General features: G+C 42.1%; 1 protein-coding gene across 1 annotated transcript in view; it reads left to right on the top strand.

Annotated features, from left to right (window-relative positions):
- The window catches only part of DSCAM (DS cell adhesion molecule), a 696,196-nt gene that overhangs the window by 23,492 nt on the left and 651,179 nt on the right, over window positions 1-21,525 (top strand). Inside the window, exon 3 of the mRNA XM_061425997.1 lies at window positions 778-924. Within this exon, the coding sequence (XP_061281981.1) occupies window positions 778-924 (147 nt within the window). The remainder of the gene's footprint in view (window positions 1-777; window positions 925-21,525) is intronic.

Here is a 21,525-nt window from a genome sequence, read left to right as displayed (position 1 = left end):
AATTTGTTGAAAGATGAAACCAACATAGGTGGGTGAGGATATACTAATCCCAAAGAAAAGGAGCTGGGCTTACTGGATTATGTCAATGCTTGGCAATTCCAGACTCTCGTTTCATGAAACAAAGCAATTTCTTACTGTCTAAGTCAAGTAAGTAATTGTATATGCTGTCAATTTCAACTGAAAGTATACTACCTATGTCTTGTTTAATATTTCAATCATTATTTGTGATTTCTTCCATTACTTTTAATTCCATTTAATTCCACAATGGGAAATAATTGTGGGATTAAACAAATATCTACCTTTTTTTCTTGGCTTCAAAAAAAAAAAGCAATGTCTTTTCATAAGAAGAGGCCGGGGAAGGGTACTTTCAATAATGGTTTTATTTTGTGTGTGCCGGTAATATATATTTGAGAATATAATTCTTACAAACAGAGCATTTATTTAAGAAGTCTTTCAACTATGGGTGTATCTTTAATAATTTCTAGGGATCAACCACCCTTCCTGAAAAGACTCCCTTGACGTGTTTAACAATCTGCAAACAACTCAATTAAGATAAACTGTTTTTAGATATACACATGCCCTTTAGTTCTTAATGTAGTTTATTATTAAGAGACTGAAAGTCTTTTAAGACATGAAATACAGGTTTCTTAAATTTTTTTTCCAGTAAATATTATACTTGATGCAGTTGGTATGTGAAAGAAACAGTGTGTATATTCGGATGAGATACTCTCAGAATGAGCCTGTGTGTGTTACCAGGGTCCTGTTCTTACCTTCCAGTTTTACGGGAGCCCTATACAGTCCGTGTGGAGGACCAGAAAACCATGAGAGGCAATGTCGCGGTCTTCAAGTGCATTATCCCCTCCTCGGTGGAGGCTTACGTCACCGTGGTCTCGTGGGAGAAAGACACCGTGTCACTCATCTCAGGTAGGGTGTGGGCTTCCTCGGGGCAGGCAGGGCGCCAGGCTCTCCTGCGCACAGCTCGGTCTGGATAACGAATCGGGTCTCCATCTCTTCGCGCACTGTAATGAAGAATTTGTATGCTTTAAGTTGACGCTGCTTTAGATTAAACGTGATATTGGTGTTTCCTTTTGGTTTATATGGCTGGGTTCATAGTGTCCAGTGAATTGACTGATGGATAGAAATTTGTTCCTTGCATTATGTGTATAGTCATTGAGTTACTTTTGGTTTCCAAGTTACCAAGGAAACATTTTGGTTTTATTTCTGCTCCCGGGAATAGACATATAGGATTGTTGTTATCTGTGAGAAACCTCAGAACTGATATTCTTATATTCTCTGTAATCTGGAAAATGGAAATTCTGATTTTATGCTATTCTCAGCCTTTCAAGTGTCTTCAGAGTCATGTGGTATCTCTGGCCTCATAAAGATTTTTTTTGAGATATGTAGTCAGTGGCTGAAATACACACATACAGATAGGTAGGTAGATAGATATGTATATAAATAGCTTACTGGTTTACTTTTGGTATCTAGAAAAGATACCACTAAAATCTAGCTTCTAAGACATTGTTGTTCTTCTTTTCTCATGGTTTTTAAGGTGAGTTCTTGCTCCTTGCAACTTAATTGGAAAGCCCTGCAGAGCTTGGCTCAGTTTTCCTGTGTTGCACATCTTTGGATAATGCCTATTAGATGCTTTTGGGAAATCGTCGTGATGAGCATTAAATGTGGCGTAATGGGTTATAAATGGTTGGTTTTCTTTACATGTCCTTGTGCACATGTGCGTGAGTGAGTGCATGCCCACACACGCATTCTAATGTCACTACTGAATACTACCAACTTTGTGTCAGTTTACACAGATATGAAACTGGAGCTAAACTCCCATGGTGAAAGAGCATTTGTATTACTTGTCTTATTGATTTGCTAGATAGTATAGGTTACTATTACAACAAGGACCATTAAAAAATCATTAAACTAGTACAAACTCCAAATCAAAAATTAAAATTTTCATCTTTATCGTGCATTACAGTGAACTCTAGGGGATAATTGATGTTTCTGGCTTTCTTTAATATCATCTTGTAGTGAATTTAAAGTCCCTCACACTTCACTGAACAATAAATTCCTTGCTAGTGTGTTTATTAATCAGAGTAATTTGTTAACTTACAGTATTGAAAAAAATACTGAGCTTAAGACTTAAATGTGATTGCAATAATCAGAATAGAGATTCACCTGTATAGTTTAATTTGCTAATTTTGATTCTTTAATGATTTTAACTGCTTTACTTTAGAGGTCATTTTAGTTTCTTGACCACAGATGGAGAAGCTTAATGACAAGTTAGTCTGGCTGAGCCCCAAATTGGAGTCAGGAACATTCAGATGTGCATGGCAGGGGTTTTTGGTTTCGGGGAAGGGGAGAAATTGGTGTGATGTGTGGAATCTCCCACACTCGAGGGTCTAGGCTCAGGGACCCCCTACCACCTTATAGCCACCATCAAATATGCAACCTCAGCGTCTGCCCTAGAAGAGGAAGAGAGCCAGGGAGAGTGACAACCTGCCTCTAAGTGCTTCTCCTTGGAGGTGACAGATGTCGCTTCTGTTACATTTATTTGATGAAGCAGGTCACACGGCCATGTCTGACTTTAATGGGGCATGTGCCTGAAAGAAGAGAACTGGAAATCTGGGTGAGAAATAGAAATACCTACCAGGAGGTTATGTATCTATATCTATGCTCAGTCACTAAGTCATGTCCAAATCTTTGCAACCCCATGGACTACAGCCCGCCAGGCTCCTCTGTCCATTGAATTTTCCAAGCAAGCATACTAGAATGGGTTGCCATTTCCTCCTCAAATCTGTGTCTATATCTATATCTATATAAATATCTATATCTATTCGTGTATTTCCCAGATACCTTTAATTAATGGTATGCTTTCATTCATGTTTCACCTTTTTGTAATCTATGTGAAGAGACTTCTTTCTTCTGCCAACATGTGCCTAATGAAACTAAAATGAGAGGAGTTTTATATGTGGTGAGGGAGGGGATGCTGACGTGCATATAACTCCCAGTGCAGTGAGGTCAGGGGTGGGTCAGAGGGAGCTGGTGGGGCTGCCGTGAGACAGCTCAGAGCTGAGAGCAATCAGGAGAGGCTGAAGCAGCTGTGCAGGTGAGCCCTGTCCATCCACCATGGTGATGTTTGGGAGCCACTGCTCAGCCCCATGGGGCCAGAGGACCCCTAGGGGAAGCAGAGTAGCAAAGGTCTGTTGTTAACAGGTGAGTCTTGGGGCTCAAGCCCGGGGCTCTTGGGAAATCTTGGCCAATTTAAATGGGTATCTATTGTCCAGGCATTTCTTTCCAATGAAAAAGAAATTTAAGCTGGGTATATTCCTATAAAAATAAACAAAATGGCTTCTATTGGCACAACATACTAATACTGCCCTTCATCTTGAGTAAATAAGGCTGAAAGAATAAGGCTGGGTTACATCCTTTTAGGGGTGAATATACCAGCCAAGGTCTATCAGCATTTCCATGGGAGCGGCGTGATGTCATTGGCCATTCCTACCATGGTGTCACTCCTGCAGGGGGGCTTGGAAACCCACTCCAGTATTCTTGCCTGAAGAATCCCATGGACAGAGGAGCCTGGTGTGCTATGGTCCATGGGGTTGCAAAGAGTTGAACACGGTGGAAGCGACTTAGCACATGCGCACGTACCATACTGTCACTAGCTTCATGCACGTTAGGTCATGCACCAATTTCTTCCCAGGGCAGGTCTGAGGTGGCCCACATGTGGACTCAGGGATCAAGTTGCACCTTTTTGTTGTGTGAGTTCATTATATCACTGATGTTAGGAATGTAAATGAGTTCATTTATATTTTGATCAGTCTTTGAAAGGAATTCAGTTATAGGCTGAATGTTTGCATCCTGATCCCCACTCCAAATTCATGTTGAAGTCCTCACCTGCTGAGATGGTGTTGGGAGGGGAGGCCTTTGGAAAGTGATTAGGGTTAGCTGAGGTCCTGAGGGATTGGGTGCCCCCATGATGGGATTAATGACCTTGTAAGAGGAGAATGGAACTCTTTTGCAACACGTGAACACAGAGTGTGAGGGCTATCTGCAGCCCAGAAACTGAGAAGGCCCTCACCAACCCCCAACCATGCCAGCACTCTAATCTCCAACTTCCCGTGTCCAGAACTGTCAAGAGTAAATGTCTGTTTTTGACATTTTGTGTATTTTGCTATAGCAGCAGAGCTGAGACAGGTGGCAAGAAGGAATCTCAATCTCCCCAGGGGAGGAAGGGCGCCTTGTATCCAGTGCTGCTTTATCCTCTGCTCTGTGGTCCACCTGGGCTCCTCTCCTGAGCCACAGGACACCCCGTGGTTGACCTTGACCCTCAGACTCTGGCACAGTGGAAGATGAAAGTGAAAGCGTTAGTCACTCATTCGTGTCCGACCCTGTGGACTGTAACCCACCAGGTTCCTCTGTCCATAGGATTCTCCAGGCAAGAATACTGACTGATAATGAGTGATGTTGAGCATCTTTTCATGTGTTTGTTAGCCCTCTGTATGTCTTCTTTGGAGAAATGTCCATTTATTTCTTTGGCCCATTTTTTGATTGGGTCATTTATTTTTCTGGAGTTGAGCTATAGGAGTTGCTTGTATATTTTTGAGATTAGTTGTTTGTCAGTTGCTTCATTTGCTATTATTTTCTCCCATTCTGAAGGCTGTCTTTTCACCTTGCTAATAGTTTCCTTTGATATGCAGAAGCTTTTAAGGTTAATTAGGTCCCATTTGTTTATTTTTGCTTTTATTTCCAATATTCTGGGAGGTGGGTCATAGAGGATCCTGCTGTGATGTATGTCAGAGAGTGTTTTGCCTATGTTCTCCTCTAGGAGTTTTATAGTTTCTGGTCTTACGTTTAGATCTTTAATCCATTTTGAGTTCATTATCAGAGAAATGCAAATCAAAACCACTATGAGGTACCATTTCACACCAGTCAGAATGGCTGAGATCCAAAAGTCTACAAATAATAAATGCTGGAGAGGGTGTGGAGAAAAGGGAACCCTCTTACATTGTTGGTGGGAATGCAAACTAGTACAGCCACTATGGAGAACAGTGTGGAGATTCCTTAAAAAACTGGAAATAGAACTGTCTTATGATCCAGCAATCCCAGTGCTGGGCATACACACTGAGGATACCAGAAGGGAAAGAGACACGTGTACCCCAATGTTCATCGAAGCACTGTTTATAATAGCCAGGACATGGAAGCAACCTAGATGTCCATCAGCAGATGAATGGATAAGAAAGCTGTGGTACATATACACAATGGAGTATTACTCAGCCATTAAAAAGAAAACATTTGAATCAGTTCTAATGAGGTGGATGAAACTGGAGCCTATTATACAGAGTGAAGTAAGCCAGAAGGAAAAACACCAATACAGTATACTAACGCATATATATGGAATTTAGAAAGATGATAACAACAACCCTGTGTACGAGACAGCAAAAGAGACACTGATGTATAGAACAGTCTTATGGACTCTATGGGAGAGGGAGAGGGTGGGAAGATTTGGGAGAATGGCATTGAAACATGTAAAATAGCATGTATGAAACAAGATGCCAGTCCAGGTTCAATGCACGATACTGGATGCTTGGGGCTAGTGCACTGGGACGACCCAGAGGGATGGTATGGGGAGGGAGGAGGGAGGAGGGTTCAGGATGGGGAACACGTGTATACCTGCGGTGGATTCATTTTGATATTTGGCAAAACTAATACAATTATGTAAAGTTCAAAAATAAAATAAAATTAAAAGACCAAAAAAAAAAAAAAAAGGAATACTGACTGAAGCCGGTTGCCATGCCCTTCTCCAGGGGATCTTCCTGACCCAGGGTTGGAACCCGGGTCTCCCGCATTGCAGGTAGATTCTTTACCATCTGAGCCACCAGAGAAGACCCCAAAAGCATGCACCCAACATGGGGCTCAAACCCAGGACCCTGATGAGAGGCTAGCAGTTGTGTGAAGAGAAAACATCTCAGCCACACACCTTGCACGTAGTATCCTCTTTTAATATGATGGTTCTTGTCTTACTGCCTTTTGAAATAAGCCAGGAAAAAGCAAGCGTGATGAGGTCTGAAGGCATTTTTAAAGCACCCTGATCACTTTCATCCTCTAAGCAAAAATGAGAGCCTTTGACTATCAGATATGAATGCAGCCCAATAAAAATGTAGTACTCTGAGGAGGGATGGGCTTCAGGGGGTATTGTTGATATGAAGATGGATATGTAGGATCCTGCTGGAGAAGGACAATATCCATAACTCTGTGTCCAGGTTTCACTCAATAGCCTGTTGTGAATTTCTTCCTGGCTAGGGAGGCTGGCAGTCAGAGAGCCCAGCACTCCACGTCTGTTTCCTCTGATAAAATTCTGAAAATCTCACTGGAGGTTTAGCCACATTAACATCAAAGACACAGCCCAAGGGTAACCGGATTTGGAAAATTGAAAAAGCAAACATGTTACCATTCCCCCATTCCTGGAGAATTTGCCTCCCTCTTTCATACTGGCCCGATATTTCCCATCTGAACACCTCTGTTAGTGATGGCTCAAGGAGAATTTCATCTCTGAGGATCAATGAGTTTATGTCCAAGGATGATTATCTTCTTCCTGTATTTAGAGTAAAAGTGAACAATTTTCTGCCCAGATTAAATATCAAAGGACGTCAGTCCAGCACTTCACATGAAAAACGTGTGTTGTGGGCTTTGGCTCCTGTCTTTGGGTCTGGTCGTCACAGATAAGCCAGGGTTGTGCTTTAAGGAGCGTCCCCTGCCTGAGTTTCCTCCCAGCCTCCCCACTGAGATGGCCTCAGCTTGTAGGAAACTCAGGGGAGAGATTACTGTTCTGTGTGGCAGGTGAGAGCTGTAGCCCCTATATGGGCAAATATTACAAGAACATTTGAATCATTTTGCCTGGGGAAGCACGGAATGTTTCACAAAAGAAGTGATCATTTAAAACAGTCTTTGCATTTTAGTATGCAGAAAATAATTACATTGTATATATGAAGCCTGAAGGTTGTCTTAAGAACATTTCAGCAAACCTAAAACTAAAAGCAGATTTTATGTGATCTATTTTCATTTGGAATTTATTCTAGGCTTCCCTCCTGGCTCAGCCGGTAAAGAATCCACCTGCAATCCAGGAGACCTGGGTTTGATCCCCGGGTTGAGAAGATCCCCTGGAGAAGGAAGGGAAAGGCTACCCACTCCAGTATTCTAGCCTGGAGAATTCCATGGACCGTTTAGTCCATGGGGTCACAAAGAGTCAGACATGACTGAGCGACTTTCACTTTTTTTTAGATGGAGAGAGGCACACAGCTGTTGGCGGCAGGAATAGTGATGTTGCAGTGGGCGGTGTGTTTGCCTGCTGTGTTCTGTTCCTGTCACACAGAGCTCTGCGAGCCTGTGGTCCCTCTTTCTAAGGCACTTACATTTTAATTTGACTTCTAGTCACCGGGCATTTTCAAGGCATTCTCTTAGATAGCTGCTCATGTTGCCATGGTGAGTTCTGCCCTCAAGGTGCTTATAAGCAAAAGGAATCAGATCAACATCAAAGTGATATAAGGAGCAGACCTATAGTCATATGAAAGCTTCGTCTTTGACTTTTAAGGTACCAGAAAGTTGCACAATTAAGAAGCATTTAACACTCATTAAAAGTAAATTTATATAGCCAAATGGAAACTGTAAGAGAAATATCTTTTTATCTATCTATCCACCCATCCATCCATCTACCTATCTATTATCTATATTGCTATTCAGCAAATGGGAGCCTTATTTCAAACACTGGAAATTATTCTTAGCACAAGAAGTATGCAGCAAACTGGAATTGAATGGGTGGCTGTTTTGTTCAGTCACTAAGTTGTGTCTGACTCTTCAACTCCATGGACTACAGCATGCCAGACTTCCCTGTCTTTCACTATTTCCCAGAGTTTGCTCAGATTTGGGTCCATTGAGTAGGTGATGCTCTCTAACCATTTCATCCTCTGCCATTCCCTTCTCTCTTTACCTTCAATCTTTCCCAGCATTAAGGTCTTTTCAAATGAATTGGTGCTTTACATCAGGTGGCCAAAGTATTGGAGTTTCAGCTTCACCATCAGTCCTTCCAGTGAATATTTAGGAATATTCAAAGAGTGGGGAGATGTAATATTTTCACTGTGCTGTATTTTGGGGATCAGGCTAACTGAAAGATATATTCCACATGGAAGTTGACCAGAAGGGAGGGTCCTGTTCTCTTTCTTTTTTAAAAGCAATTAATTTTTTATAATTTTGCCTTTTAAGTCTGTTGCTCACTAAATTAGTTTTTGCATGTTATTCTACTGCCACCTGAAAGTAATTAAAACTTGGGTTGTTTACAGATCTGGAGAAAGCTCGAGTAACAGTGAGGCTGGAGGTCGTACTGATGATGGACATAAGCCTGGCTTTCCAAAAATCGCCCAGTAATGCGACCCCAAAAGACCCAGAGTAAACAGAGAGCCTTCTGATAGTCTTCATGAAGAAGACAAATCCCCACATTCAAAATTAGAAACTGCACCTCATAGATCGTAGCCTGAAACAAATAAAAAATATGTTTCTGACTTCTGAACCACTGAGACAGAGAGAGAGAGTGACTCATGGCGATAGGCATGTTAACATAACATTTAAACGAACAAAAACAGAAACAAGAAAGTTTGGTACCAAATTTAGCTCAGAGCATCTGTAGAGTATGTGTGTGTGAGGGTGTGTGTGTATGTGTGTGCGTAAGACCCCTGGTCTGCTATGATGGCATGAGCCATTAGGTCAGCCAACAGTACCACTTGCTTTCCTACTCTGAGTGTTACCTGAAGAATGTAGCTTCTAATTGCAACTCTGACACAGATTCTCTGGGCAACACAGGGCAACTTTCTTCTGCTGCAGCTTCCTCATGGGATAAATGTTGGTTTCACTGGTTCCCCTTACAATAGCAGAATACTAAAATTGCAAATTAAATAATCTCCTTCTGAGCCAACTACTGTCCAAGTTATTTTTCTTCATCTTAGATTTAACCTCATAGAATTTTAATTTGAAGTGTGTGTCAAGGGTTTGGTTATTCACTGGGAAGACTCCCAAGACCCTGCAGCCAGGCCTTCTGTGCTCACTGCTGAGGTTTTTCCCACTGTGAAAGGGTGCAGAGCACAATCAGCACAGGGAAAAGGCACCCGGGGAGAAATCGGAAGGAAACCAGGTGTGAGCTTCCAAGAGTTCGTTCTCCCTGGAGTCACAGGGAATACACTTTTTCCCCCAGCAAAGAGCAGTGATGGATATGAAATGCTGTCTATCGGGAAGCTCATTAAAGACTTGCTACCCACAGTTTTTACTGGGGGGCTCGTCACATAGGCATGTGCCTGGCATGTCCCCAGATTCCAGACTTCTAGGAGGAAAGCAGGTGTTCAGCATAAGCAGTATTTTTACATTTTAGGTATAGTGAGCCACTCTTATCCACTGTGGGACTAGTAACCCTTCTGGAATTCTCCAAGGGTAGCAACCTCAGACCAGCTGTGTTAACTCTTCTCTGTACAATGCAGCTTCTTCAATGATGGTGCCTTGCCATTTTCTCTCATTTTCTCACTCATTCAACCATAACTTTTCAAATATGCCCAGTACCAAAGGCTGGAAAAAAACACATGAATAAGACATACTTTGAGGACTTTATCACCTCCTACCCATATTTCACAGCCTATAGATAGATCTCACCCGAAATTCTTTAATATCTCCAAGCACATTGACCCAGATTCCTTCCTGGCTCCACTTGAATGTCAATATAGTTTCATTTTATGTTCAGCTATTAGCGATCGCCTGCCTGTTCTCCTCTCTATCTGTGATTTTGGTTCTTCCTAGACTTGAGAAACAGATGGTAAACCTAGTCATTCAGATGTCATTTGGGCCCAAGTGCATTTTCTGGTCTCTTGCTCATTTGTGAAGTTTCATTTCAGCAAAATTGAAGATACTAACAGGATCATTCATGAAATATTATCAGGCAGTGATGACAATAAATAATACTGTTGATATTATCACTGCTAAGTCACTTCAACCGTGTCTGACTCTGTACGACCCCATAGACGGCAGCCCACCAGGCTCCCCCGTCCCTGGGATTCTCCAGGCAAGAACACTGCAGTGGGTTGCCATTTCCTTCTCCAATGTGTGAAAGTAAAAAGTGAAAGTGAAGTCGCTCAGTTGTGTCCGACTCTTTGAGACCCCATGGACTGCAGCCTACCAGGCTCCTCTGCCCATGGGATTTTCCAGGCAAGAGTACTGGAGTGGGGTGCCATTGCCTTCTCCGGATATTATCACTATCATCAAGTAAAATCAGATGTCATGAATCGAAATTTGTGTGGGCAATGTGCCATAGTATAAGAAAGCAGGATTCAAGATTTCCAAACATAGTTTTTGACTCAGAATAAGAAAAGTAAAAGTGAGGTCACTTCAGTCGTGTCCAACTCTTTGCGACCCCATGGACTATAGCCTGCCAGTCTCCTCTGTCCATGGGATTTTCCAGGCAACAGTACTGGAGTGGGTTGCCATTTCCTTCTCCAGGGGATCTTCCTAACCTAGGAATAGAACCTGGTTCTCCCACATTGCAGGCAGATTCTTTACTGTCTGAGCCACCAAGAAATTCCTTCAGAATAAGAGGTCAGCGCGAAATCAAGACCGAGACCTGAGATAAACATGAATAATGCTGGGCCCTTAATGCTGCGTCCTCTTATGTACTGGGCAAGTCCAAGTGGAAGAAGGTCCCTCACTAGGTATGTTTGTGGCAGGAGCTCCAAGCAGAGGCACCATGCTTGTCTGCCCTTTCTGGTTTAACTTCTGGTTAGATGGGGCAGGACAGTAAAACTTCCAGCATCCCAGACTTCTTCCCTTCTCAGCATCCCCATCAGCAACAGAATCCCCCAGTTCAGATAGTTGCATCATGGTCTTCTCCCTCTCCTAGCCCGCTGAGCCTGGCTGACCATTCACAGCAATTAATTTTAACTACCCTTCACTGTCTCTCCAGATCTTTGGATATTTCTGTCAATCTTTTCCGTGTTGTTGAAAGGGGCTTCCGAGCTTTTCCTAGTTCTTAAGCTGCCCACTCCTAGCCCCTTGTGGACCTACTCTCTAATGTTCAAAAAATAGTGTCTTTTACTACATTGTGTCTGAAACCAGCTCTCTCCAGTGACCTCTCCTACCTTAAACATTGGATTCATCGTGGTTTCTTTTTTTTTTTTTTCTGTTTGTTTCCGGTCTACTCCCCGACCAGTGCTGTGGTCATGACCCCCCTGACTTTTCTAGGCCTGTCTCCATCTGTTTTCTCCACTGTGTCCTCTGCCATCACCTCTTCAGTGATTACTGTATGTCTTATGACACAGGTGCTCAGCTCCCCCAATTTTAAAGAACACTTTCCTTTGCCAGCTTCCATACCATAATGAAGGATAGGGAAACCTGGTGTACTACAGTCCTCAGGGTCCCAAAGTGTTGGACACAAGCTAGCTACTGAACAACAACAACAATGCTTTCATTCATTCATTTTCCCTGGAAAATTTGTTAAAAAAATAGTCTATACTCATTATTATTCCTATCTGTAGTGATTTGGTCTATGCCCCTTACCTTCTACTGAAGCTTACCTTGTCAAGGTTCCTCAAGGCTTCCTAATATGTGTCTCTTGGTGCACATTCTCTCTGACCTCCTCCTCCACTGGCTGCCCCTCTACACATCCATGGGGGACTTTCTCCTGTCTGTTTCTTCACTTTCTTTTTCCTTGAGTTCACATCTTTTCTTCCCTGCTCAGAAATGTGAATAGACTCCCAAACTCAATCCTCACTACCTCCCTTTCTCAATCTTCACTTTCTCCATTTTTTATTTCATCCCTTTGCCAGACTTCATCCATCACTTCTGCAGATCCTGACTTTGGATCTGTCTTCTCTCTGGGGATTGATCAATTCCAATCTCTGCCTGCTCCCTTCCTGCCACTTCCAGCAGAAAATAACTAACATAGAACAAAACTTTCCCCCCCCAACCATGAGTGAAATTGCCTTTACATTACTCTTTTATTTTGATAATAACTATTAGTTTCCAAACAGTCACTGCCTTGGTGGCTTAAAATAACAGGAATTCGCTCTGTCACAGTTTAGGGAGCCAGAAGTCCAAGGTCAAGGTGTCAGGAAGTCCGTGCTCTCTGAGAAATCTAGGGGAGCGGCTGTCCCATGGGTCTCCCCCAGGTTTGGTGCTTTCTGCTGTCCTTGGTGTTCCTTAGCTGTGGACACACACGCCAGTCTCTGTCTCTGTCATCACTTGGCTGTCTTCCTACATGTGCGACTCTGTGTCTCTTCTCTGTTTATAAGGACACTAGTTATGTTGAATTAAGGGCCCACCTACTCCAGTATGACTGCTTTTTGAAAAATTCCATCTGCAAAGACCCTATTTCCAAATAAGGTTTCATTCTGAGCTCCCAGGAAGGGCATGAATTTGGGGAGAACACTGTTCGACCCAAAACATTAACAAATCCTTCTAGTTTTTTTGACTCTCTCTCCTATTTTACATCTTTCTATTTCCTGCTTGACCCATGATAGACAACTGATAAATACTTATTGAAGAGGATCCTTAAACACATTTTTTTTTTTTAAAGAAGGAAACAAAAATCAGAAAGCCTCAGCAGTATGGCAAGATGTGCCAGCACCCAGCAGTTCCTGGGCTGCCCCCAGCCCCGCTCCAGCCTAGTCAGAATGCCAGCTGGCAGCTGCCCACTTCCTCCCAGCTGCCTCTCCTTCAGCTCTGAGGAGCTCACACTCACAATCACGCTGGGCTGGGGGCCAGGATGAGACAGAATCAAAGTGGTCCTGGGCCAAGACACCAGGCCTTGAGGGAAACTGCTTGACTTGCATTTTCAGATCATGCTATGGACAGAATTGTGCCCCTCACACCCAAATGCAAAAGTTCTAATCCCCACGTGTCTGTATCTGGAAATGGGGTCTGTAGATGGTAAGTAAGGTTGGATGAGGTGGTAAGCTTTGAGCCCTAATCCCTTAGGACTGTGGCTGTGTAAGAGAAGAGACCTATGAGTCCACAGTGAGAAAGCAAAAGATCTCACCAGACCCTGATCTTGCTGGGACCCTAGTCTTGGACTTCCAGCCTCCAGAATTATGAGAAATAGACATGTGCTGGTTAAGCCACTGAGTCTGTGGTGTTCTGTTAGGGCAGCCCAAGCCAACACAGATAATATACATATAAACTCAGTTTCTGAATTTAATTCTGCAATTCTTGAGCTCCACGTGTTACTGTACTCCCCTACTCAACTTTTTGGGTTGTGTGATACTGCATAGGGCTTCCCCTTTGGCTCAGTGGTAAAAAATCTGCCTGCCAGGGCAGGAGACACAAGAGACATGGGTTCGATTCCTGGGTGGGGAAGATTCCCTGTAATAGGAAATGGCAACCCACTTCAGTATTCTTGCCTGAGAATTCCATGGACAGAGGAGCCTGGCAGTCTACAGTCTATGGGCTTGCAGTGAGTTGGACACGAGTGAGCATTCTTAGGATACTGTATAACATGTATGTAATACCATATTACATATATGAAGCAGTCTGATGATTCAGTGAGCACTCCTATTTTCAATGAATGATACAATTTTCATGTGCAGTGGATTATTTGACATCTCAGAGTCCCATGTTTCCCTTCTCTAAAAGAAATCGAGTCCTTTATTAGTAGAAAAATGAAGAATACAATGCCCCCTTACCCATAGGGGATGCTATCCAAGACCTCCAGTGGATGCCTGAAACTGGAGCGTACCAAGCCCTATATATGCTGTATTTTTCCTATTCATAGCTACTTTTGGTGCAGTTTAACTGATAAATTGGCACAGTAAGAGAATATCTGAATTGCCAGTATCACTATTCTTGCTTTGGGGCCTTTATTAAGCAAAATAACGTTTATTAGAACCAAGAGGGTTCCTCAGTGACAGAGCAGTGTGTAGCTTACTCCAAGTGGGTACGCCAGACAAAGGGGTGAGTCACATCCCATATGGGATGGAGCAGGTGGGGCAGAATTTCACCATGCTACTGAGAACAGTGCACAATTGAAACGTTATGAATTATTTATTTCTGAAATTTTCCACTTAATGTTTTTGGACTGCAGCTGATAGCCGGTATCTGAAACCTTAGAAAACCAAACCGTGGATAAGTGGGGTTGATTCTAAACCTCCCAAATGACTAGCAGTTTGAAAACTTACATGCAATACAATCTTTCTTTTGTAAATACCCCAAGTTCCAAAGTCAGTTCCAAGGTAACTGTGGTTTCATTGGATGAACTCAGTAGTGAAACATCCTCAACTAAGCCGTATTTGGACAGTTGCATTGACTGTGCTGTGTCCATGTGTCGGGAAGTAGAAAGAATATTCACAAAATATTTCAGGCTGTTTAGTTTCTGGAATACTGTGAGGATGCCTAGTATTGCCCATTCACAATTGGGCTGTATAAAGATGGTGGTGCAGTTGTTAAAGAATCTGCCTGCCATTGCAGGAGATGTGGGTTTGCTCTATGGGTCAGGAAGATCTGCTGGAGTAGGAAATGACAGTATTCTTGCCTGGGAAATCCCAGGGACACAGGAACCTGGTGGGCTAGAGAGTCGGACAGGACTGAACAACTGAGCACGCGCACTCACACACACACAAACACACACACACACAGATTGAAAATCCTCAGCATGCATTACTATGCAGGAGGGCATAGCTATGATGTTCTTTTCAGAGAAGCTGATAAGCATACACAGTAAATAAGGAAATATGAACTTCCTAACATCTCCCAATAGGGCCATGTGCTCTTCCAGAGAAAGCTTCAGGCTTCTGTTCACCTTCCATTTTGCAGTCCGCATAAAGGCTTGAGTTTAAACTCAGAGAGACCAGGCTTTGAGTCACAATTTCACAGCTGTGAGAGCTTCATTAATTAATTGCCTCTCTGTGGAATTGAACATAGTGTTTTTATAAAGACTGGAAATGCCAGGAAGGGTGTTCCATGAATTATACATTTTTAGCCAGTTCTTGCTCTCTGGTTGTATACTCAGCTGTCTCATCAGAGGTTGCAAGATAGAGTCTGAAGCCATCAGCCATGTTCAGGTTCCAGATCCACCCTGGACCAAGCTGTGACCTTGGGTTTATCACACAGTCTTTTCATGTCTCAATTCCTCAATCATAACATGGGAACAACAATAAAATGCTGTAACATTGCAATGATTTAATACATGTAACGTGCTTAGAACAGTGGTTGACATAAAATTTGGCATTATTACTGTTGTCATTATTATCTCTTGTCTGTCTAAAGTGTTCCTGCTGCAGAAACTGGGTGGTCAGAACCCATGCCATAGTCCAAAATAAATAAGACATTCCTTACATGGAGCTTGTTAGGGATGAGAACAGAAGTAATTCTATTTAAGAAGAGTTGTTAAAATACAAGGCATCCTGAAGAAAAAGAAAAGTGAAAATGTTAGCTGCTCGGTGAACTGTAGCCCTCCAGGCTCCTCTCTCTGTGGGGTTTCCCGGGCAAGAATACTGGAGTGGGGTGTCATTCCCTTCCCAACCCACTGATCAAATCCAGATCTCCTGCATTGCAGGCAGATTCTTCACCATCTGAGCCACCAGGAAATCCTGAAGAAGTTGTGGGTAAATGATCTGAAATCTTCCAAATTCAAAGCATTATAGCGCTACCTAGTAGTCACACTGCTGCTGCTGCTGCTGCTACTGCTAAGTCGCTTCAGTCATGTCCGACTCTGTGCAACCCCATAGGCGGCAGCCCACTAGGCTCCTCTGTCCCTGGGATTCTCCAGGCAAGAACACTGGAGTGGGTTTCCATTTCCTTCTCCAATGCAGGAAAGTGAAAAGTGAAAGTGAAGTCGCTCAGTTGTGTCCGACTCCCAGCTACCCCATGGACTGCAGCCTTCCAGGTTCCTCCATCCATGGGATTTTCCAGGCAAGAGTACTGGAGTGGGGTGCCATTGCCTTCTCCAGTAGTCACATTGGATTTTATCAAAATAAACAACGCTTTATTAAATGTTTCCTTAAACAGAAATTTGATGACATAAAATGAGCAACAAACTAGAATGAAATGATCCTATTTTTTGCCTTAACCATCATAGATAAATCAGAATATATGCTTATAGGAAGGGTTTGGACTTAGATTAAAACATTTGGGTTATTAAATAGCTAACAATGTAACTCAGGTTCTATCTGATGACTTCACAACAACCTCATAGGTCAGTATTCTCATCAGCCCCCTTTATAGGTGAAGAAACCGAGGCACAAAGATTTCAGTAATCTGTACAAGACCCTATCTCGCAATTCTCTCTCTCTAAAAGATAGAGGTTTTGCATTAAAAGAAACCTTCTTTCAGTCCATAGTCCATAAATGCATAATAGTCAACACAAGTTGTCAACTGCCTGACACAGAACTTTAGCAGCCTTAACTTGAGAGCAGGAACTTGTGTAAGCAAGTAAAACATGTTCAGATATGGTATGATCCAAACCAGGCTTAGCTTTCTGGACATTTAATCTATTTAGAGCAGTACTCTTGCCTGGAGAGTCCCATGGATGGAGGAGCCTGGTAGGCTCCAGTCCATGGGGTCGCTAAGAGTCGGACATGACTGAGTGCCTTCACTTTCACTTTTCATTTTCATGCATTGGAGAAGGAAATGGCAACCCACTCCAGTGTTCTTGCCTGGAGAGTCCCAGGGACAGAGGAGCCTAGTGGGCTGCCGTCTATGGGGTCGCACAGAGTCGGACACGACTGAAGCGACTTAGCAGCAGCAGCAGCATTGCAGTTTGAGAACAATAAACCTAGGGTTCTTTGAAATAGTGTTACACATCTAAAGAAAAATCAAAATAGATGAAATTGACTAGGATAAAAAATAATTTTCTTAATTTCAATTTTATTTAGAACTGGCCTGGGACTTCCTTGACGCTCCAGTGGTTAAGAACTGCACCTTCCAATATGGGGCTGTGGGTTTGATCCCTGGTGGGAGAGCTGAGATGCCACATGCCTCCTGGCCAAAAAAACAAAACATAAAAGCAGAAACCATATTGTAACAAATTCAATAAAGACTTTAAAATGGTCCACATCATAAAAAGGAAATCATTTGGGTCAGTTTTAATGAAGTGGATGAACCTAGAACCTATTATACAGAGTGAAGTAAGTCAGAAAGAGAAAGATAAACATCGTATTCTAATGCATATATACGGAATCTAGAAAAATGGTACTGAAGAATTTATTTACAGGGCAACAATGGAGAAACAGACATAGAGAATAGACTTATGGACATGGGGAGAGGTTGAGATGTATCATGGAAACTTACATTATCATATGTAAAATAGATAGCCAATGGGGATATGCTGTATGGCTCAGGAAACTCAAACAACCCCTCTAGGTTGATACAGGGGCTCTGTACTGGAGGGGTGGGATGGGAGGGAGATGGGAGGCAGGTTCAAAAAGGAGGGGATATATGTATACCTATGGCTGATTCATGTTGAGATTTGACAGAAAACACCAAATTCTGTAAAGCAATTATCCTTCAATAAAAAATAAATAAATTTAAATAAATGAATAAATAAATAGGCCCTTCCCATTGACTTCAAGTGTGGTGTTACGATGCCTGATATATGTTGTTGTTAGTCTCTAAGTCGTGTATGACTCTTCAGGACTGAATGGACTGTAGCCCACTAGGTTCCTCTGTCCATGGGATTTCCCAGATAAGAATACTAGAGTGTGTAGCCATTTCCTTCTCCAGGGGATCTTCCCGACTCAGGGATCGAACATGCATCTTGTGCATCGGCTGAAAGATTCTTTGCCACTGAGCCACCAGGTTGGCCTACCTGTTAAACAGTAGGGGTTTAATAAACATTTGTTGAATGAATGTCAGATGAGCAGCTTTTCCATCAAAGTGATGGTGCTATTCCGTTTTGAATTATTCTTATTGCTTTATGGAGAGATCTTACTTTCCTATACATTATTTTCTTCTTCTGCTAAGAACAACCTTATATCAACCTCTTCACTCAAGGCAGAGTGTCTGGGCAGGCATATCACAGGTAATCCTGGAGTTCTCAGCTCACTTTCGCACATAGATATCCAAATTCCCAATATTTAGTAGTCCCAAAGCAAAAGCTGTCTCCTTTTATTTTCATGAAAAGATTTTATTTTTGTAACAGCCTTACAATTTTATATTGCAGTATCTTCTGGAGAAGGGCATGGCAACCCACTCCAGTATTCTTGCCTGGAAAATCCCATGGACAGAGGAGCCTGGCAGGCTACAGTCCATAGGGTTGCAAAGAGTTGGACACGACTGAAGTGACCAGTCGTTTGTGTTAACACGCATCTGTTAAAATATAGCACAGTATAAGTCAATAAAAACCCTTATTTCAAGATATTTAGAGGTGTTTTATAGCATTTGTTGATGCACTGGGTCCACAGCCAAGTCATTGTTCCTGAGACATCACCTTTTTTTTGTTCATCTGAAGAGGGCACACACACTGGTGTGCACAGAGTGTCAGCTCTTTATGACTGTTGTGTGGGGGTGTGCGTGGGTGTGCCTGTTTCAAATAGGTATCAGTGTGCTCCACGAATTTATGGTGCTGCCTCCAAAACTGTAGAATTTCTGAGTGGAAGAGTTTCAGTATCTTTCTGACCTTGACAGTGGAGCCCTGGAAAGGTCACATGGTGAGCAGCAGGAAGAGTGGTCCTTAGCCAGGGGACCCCCCAAATGAGCCTGGACGAAGATGTGAATGCTGCCTGGACCATCCTTCCAGATCCATCACAGGATCAGGTTTCTCATCTGAAAATGATGTATTGGAAGAGGAAAGAGTCATCTGGGCAGCTAGTGGCAAAGAGGGCTCAAACCTGGGATTTTCGGTGGCTGTTTTGGCACAAGTGATTTTAAATTCTTTCATTGCTGTCATTTAAGCATTGCATAAGCATATGCATAAGATATTGCTTTTAAAGTTGCCATTTTTAAAAAATTATATGACCCATTTAAAAAGGGCACAGATGAGATAGAGGCACAAAGAAATAACTTACTCAAAGTGAATAGATTTACCTTGTTGAAGAACAAGCAAAGACTAATGGGCACTTTTAATTATTGATTTAAAAGAAATTCATTGAAAACTGTATAACTCAAAATGAATCATTTTGAAATAGACCTAAAACTCTGAGTTTCTAAATTTTGTTTCAGTATCAAATATTTAAAATGCATTTTGTATTTTGATGCAAATAGTATGTTGTATATCTGGGAATGTTTACTGGTGGTTTCAGAAAAGAAAAACCATATATATATATATATATGTATGTATATATGTGTGTGTATATATATGTTTTCTATTAAGGAATATACATGTATATTCCTTAATAGAAATGTCCTTAGATCAATGTTTCTTGAGTTTTTTTTTTTTGAATCAGGGATGTGCTGAGGAGATAATGAAGACTATAGAACAGTGGATCCACAGGAAAACACATTAGCACCCAAACCTGCCTTAATTTTCCTTTTCCCTTCCCTTCAACCTTACCACCCGTTTGCACCCTCTCAAGCCCATCCTCCTCCCCGTGACCCAGATTAACTAGGCATTCATACCACCTGCAATAGAGATGTTAGGTAGCTTCTTTTTCTGTCTCTCTCCCCACCCCTCTCTTTTTGAATTCAGTTTTATATGGAAAACTGCAGCCTCCCTCTTTGTCTGATGTCTTATTTGTCCTTGCTCCTTTGGTTCCATCTGTTACGCATACATTTTCCCCCTTCTGTGCCCTGTGCATTGTACCAGTCACTTTCACTGCAATTGTTCTTGTACCCAGAAAAGCAAGGGGTTTTTATAAGAAGCCTTCATCAAGTCATTTTCAAACTGCAGATGATATTAAGAGAGAAAGGCCATACTGAGTACCCCCCCTCCCTAATTAGATGGTGAAATTTTTAGTTCTTGGCACTGTTATCTGTTCAAATTGAAACCCTATCATTGAAAAAGCCAAACGAACTTGAAACTATGGAGGGCCATTTCCCAAAAGGGAAGGCAGCCAGACGCCAGCCCTCCGTGGGGAGCCAGAGCACATGCCGTCTACATGCACGTGACAGGATTCCATAGCTCCCATCTCTGAGTTAAGTCATTTGCTCAAAGGAAAAATTATCCTAGGGTTCAGGATCTTTAAAAAATGGTCTGTATGACAGGTTACCCCGTGAGTAACCAGATGTTGAAGAAAAGTATATTTCAGGCTTCCCTCCTCCCCACATGCTCAGTCATGTCTGACTCTTTGTGATGCCGTGGGCTGTAGCCCGCCACGTTTGTCTGTCCATGGAATTCCCCAGGCAAGAATACTGGAGTGGGTTGCCATTTCCTCCTCCATATGACAAGTTACTCCATGAATAACCAAATATTGAAGAAAAGCATATTTCAGGCTTGTGGGTAATTTTTAACTGATTCACAGAGTTCATTCAGGGCTCATAAACTGGGCATTACTTTCTGTGAGTCTGTGTCCCAGTCATCCCCTCTTCTGTTGAATTCTACTCAATCTGTTGTCATTAAATGAAAAGACATACAAGTGTATGTTTCAATCACTTCCTCTTCTGCTGAACTCTAACCTTACCATCACTCAGTGAGGAACATATAAGCATCCTGTTACGGTCAAGCAGGCCTTCAGTGATTCTGCGGTGAGAGGTTTCCATGGATCTCTGAGTCTGTTTCAGATGTGAGCCATAGAACCTCGGGTGTCTTTGAGGTCTGATGCACACTCTTCACTGGACTCCTTACATGATTTATTCATGTCTTCAACACGTGAATCCAGGTTTATTTCCCCGAATTGCTTGCTCTTGTTTACTGGGTTTGATTTGTTGAAAAAAAAAAAAAGATGAATACATATACTGTGGCTTCTCAGCAAATTGTATAAATCTTTCACGTTTTACAAAAGACAAATATATATATGTTCCTCTCTTCCTTTATCAAAATTACCAAATGTTTATGAATACCTTTGACTTTCATTGAAATTTTTAAAAGTTGTAGATAGTAAGTTCATGCATCATTATTAATCTTCTAAAGAAAAATAATGAAGCTGAAAAACTTATTTCATGTATTTAAAATATACACTGATTGTACATTAATCACTAATCTCCAATCTTATTGTCTATTTTCTGTACATGGGGAAAAATATATCCAAAGTTGCTTTTGTTTTAGGATCTTTTAATGAGATTAAGCTGGACTTCCCAGGTGGTTCAGTGGTAAAGAATCCACCTGCCAATGCAGGAGACACAGGAGATTTGATCCCTGGGTTTGATCCCTGGGTAAAGAAGATCCCTTGGAGGAGGAAATGGCCACCCACTCCAGTATTCTTGCCTGGAGAATCCCATGGACAGAGGGCTACAGTCCATGGAATTGCAAACAGTCGGATATGACTTAGCGATTAAGCATGAGCACAAGCACACCACGAAGATTAAGCTACATTTTATTAATAGTGGTTATTGATTTATAGATCTTTTATATGTGCCATTTTGAAATAGTTATCCAGGAGGAGAACAGGAAGGCCTATAGACATGTGA

This window comes from Bos javanicus, chromosome 1 (assembly GCF_032452875.1).
Source record: "Bos javanicus breed banteng chromosome 1, ARS-OSU_banteng_1.0, whole genome shotgun sequence".
Classification (NCBI taxonomy): domain Eukaryota; kingdom Metazoa; phylum Chordata; class Mammalia; order Artiodactyla; family Bovidae; genus Bos; species Bos javanicus.
The sequence above is the reverse complement of the archived record's forward strand: the minus strand, read 5'-3'. Positions and strand labels throughout refer to the sequence as shown.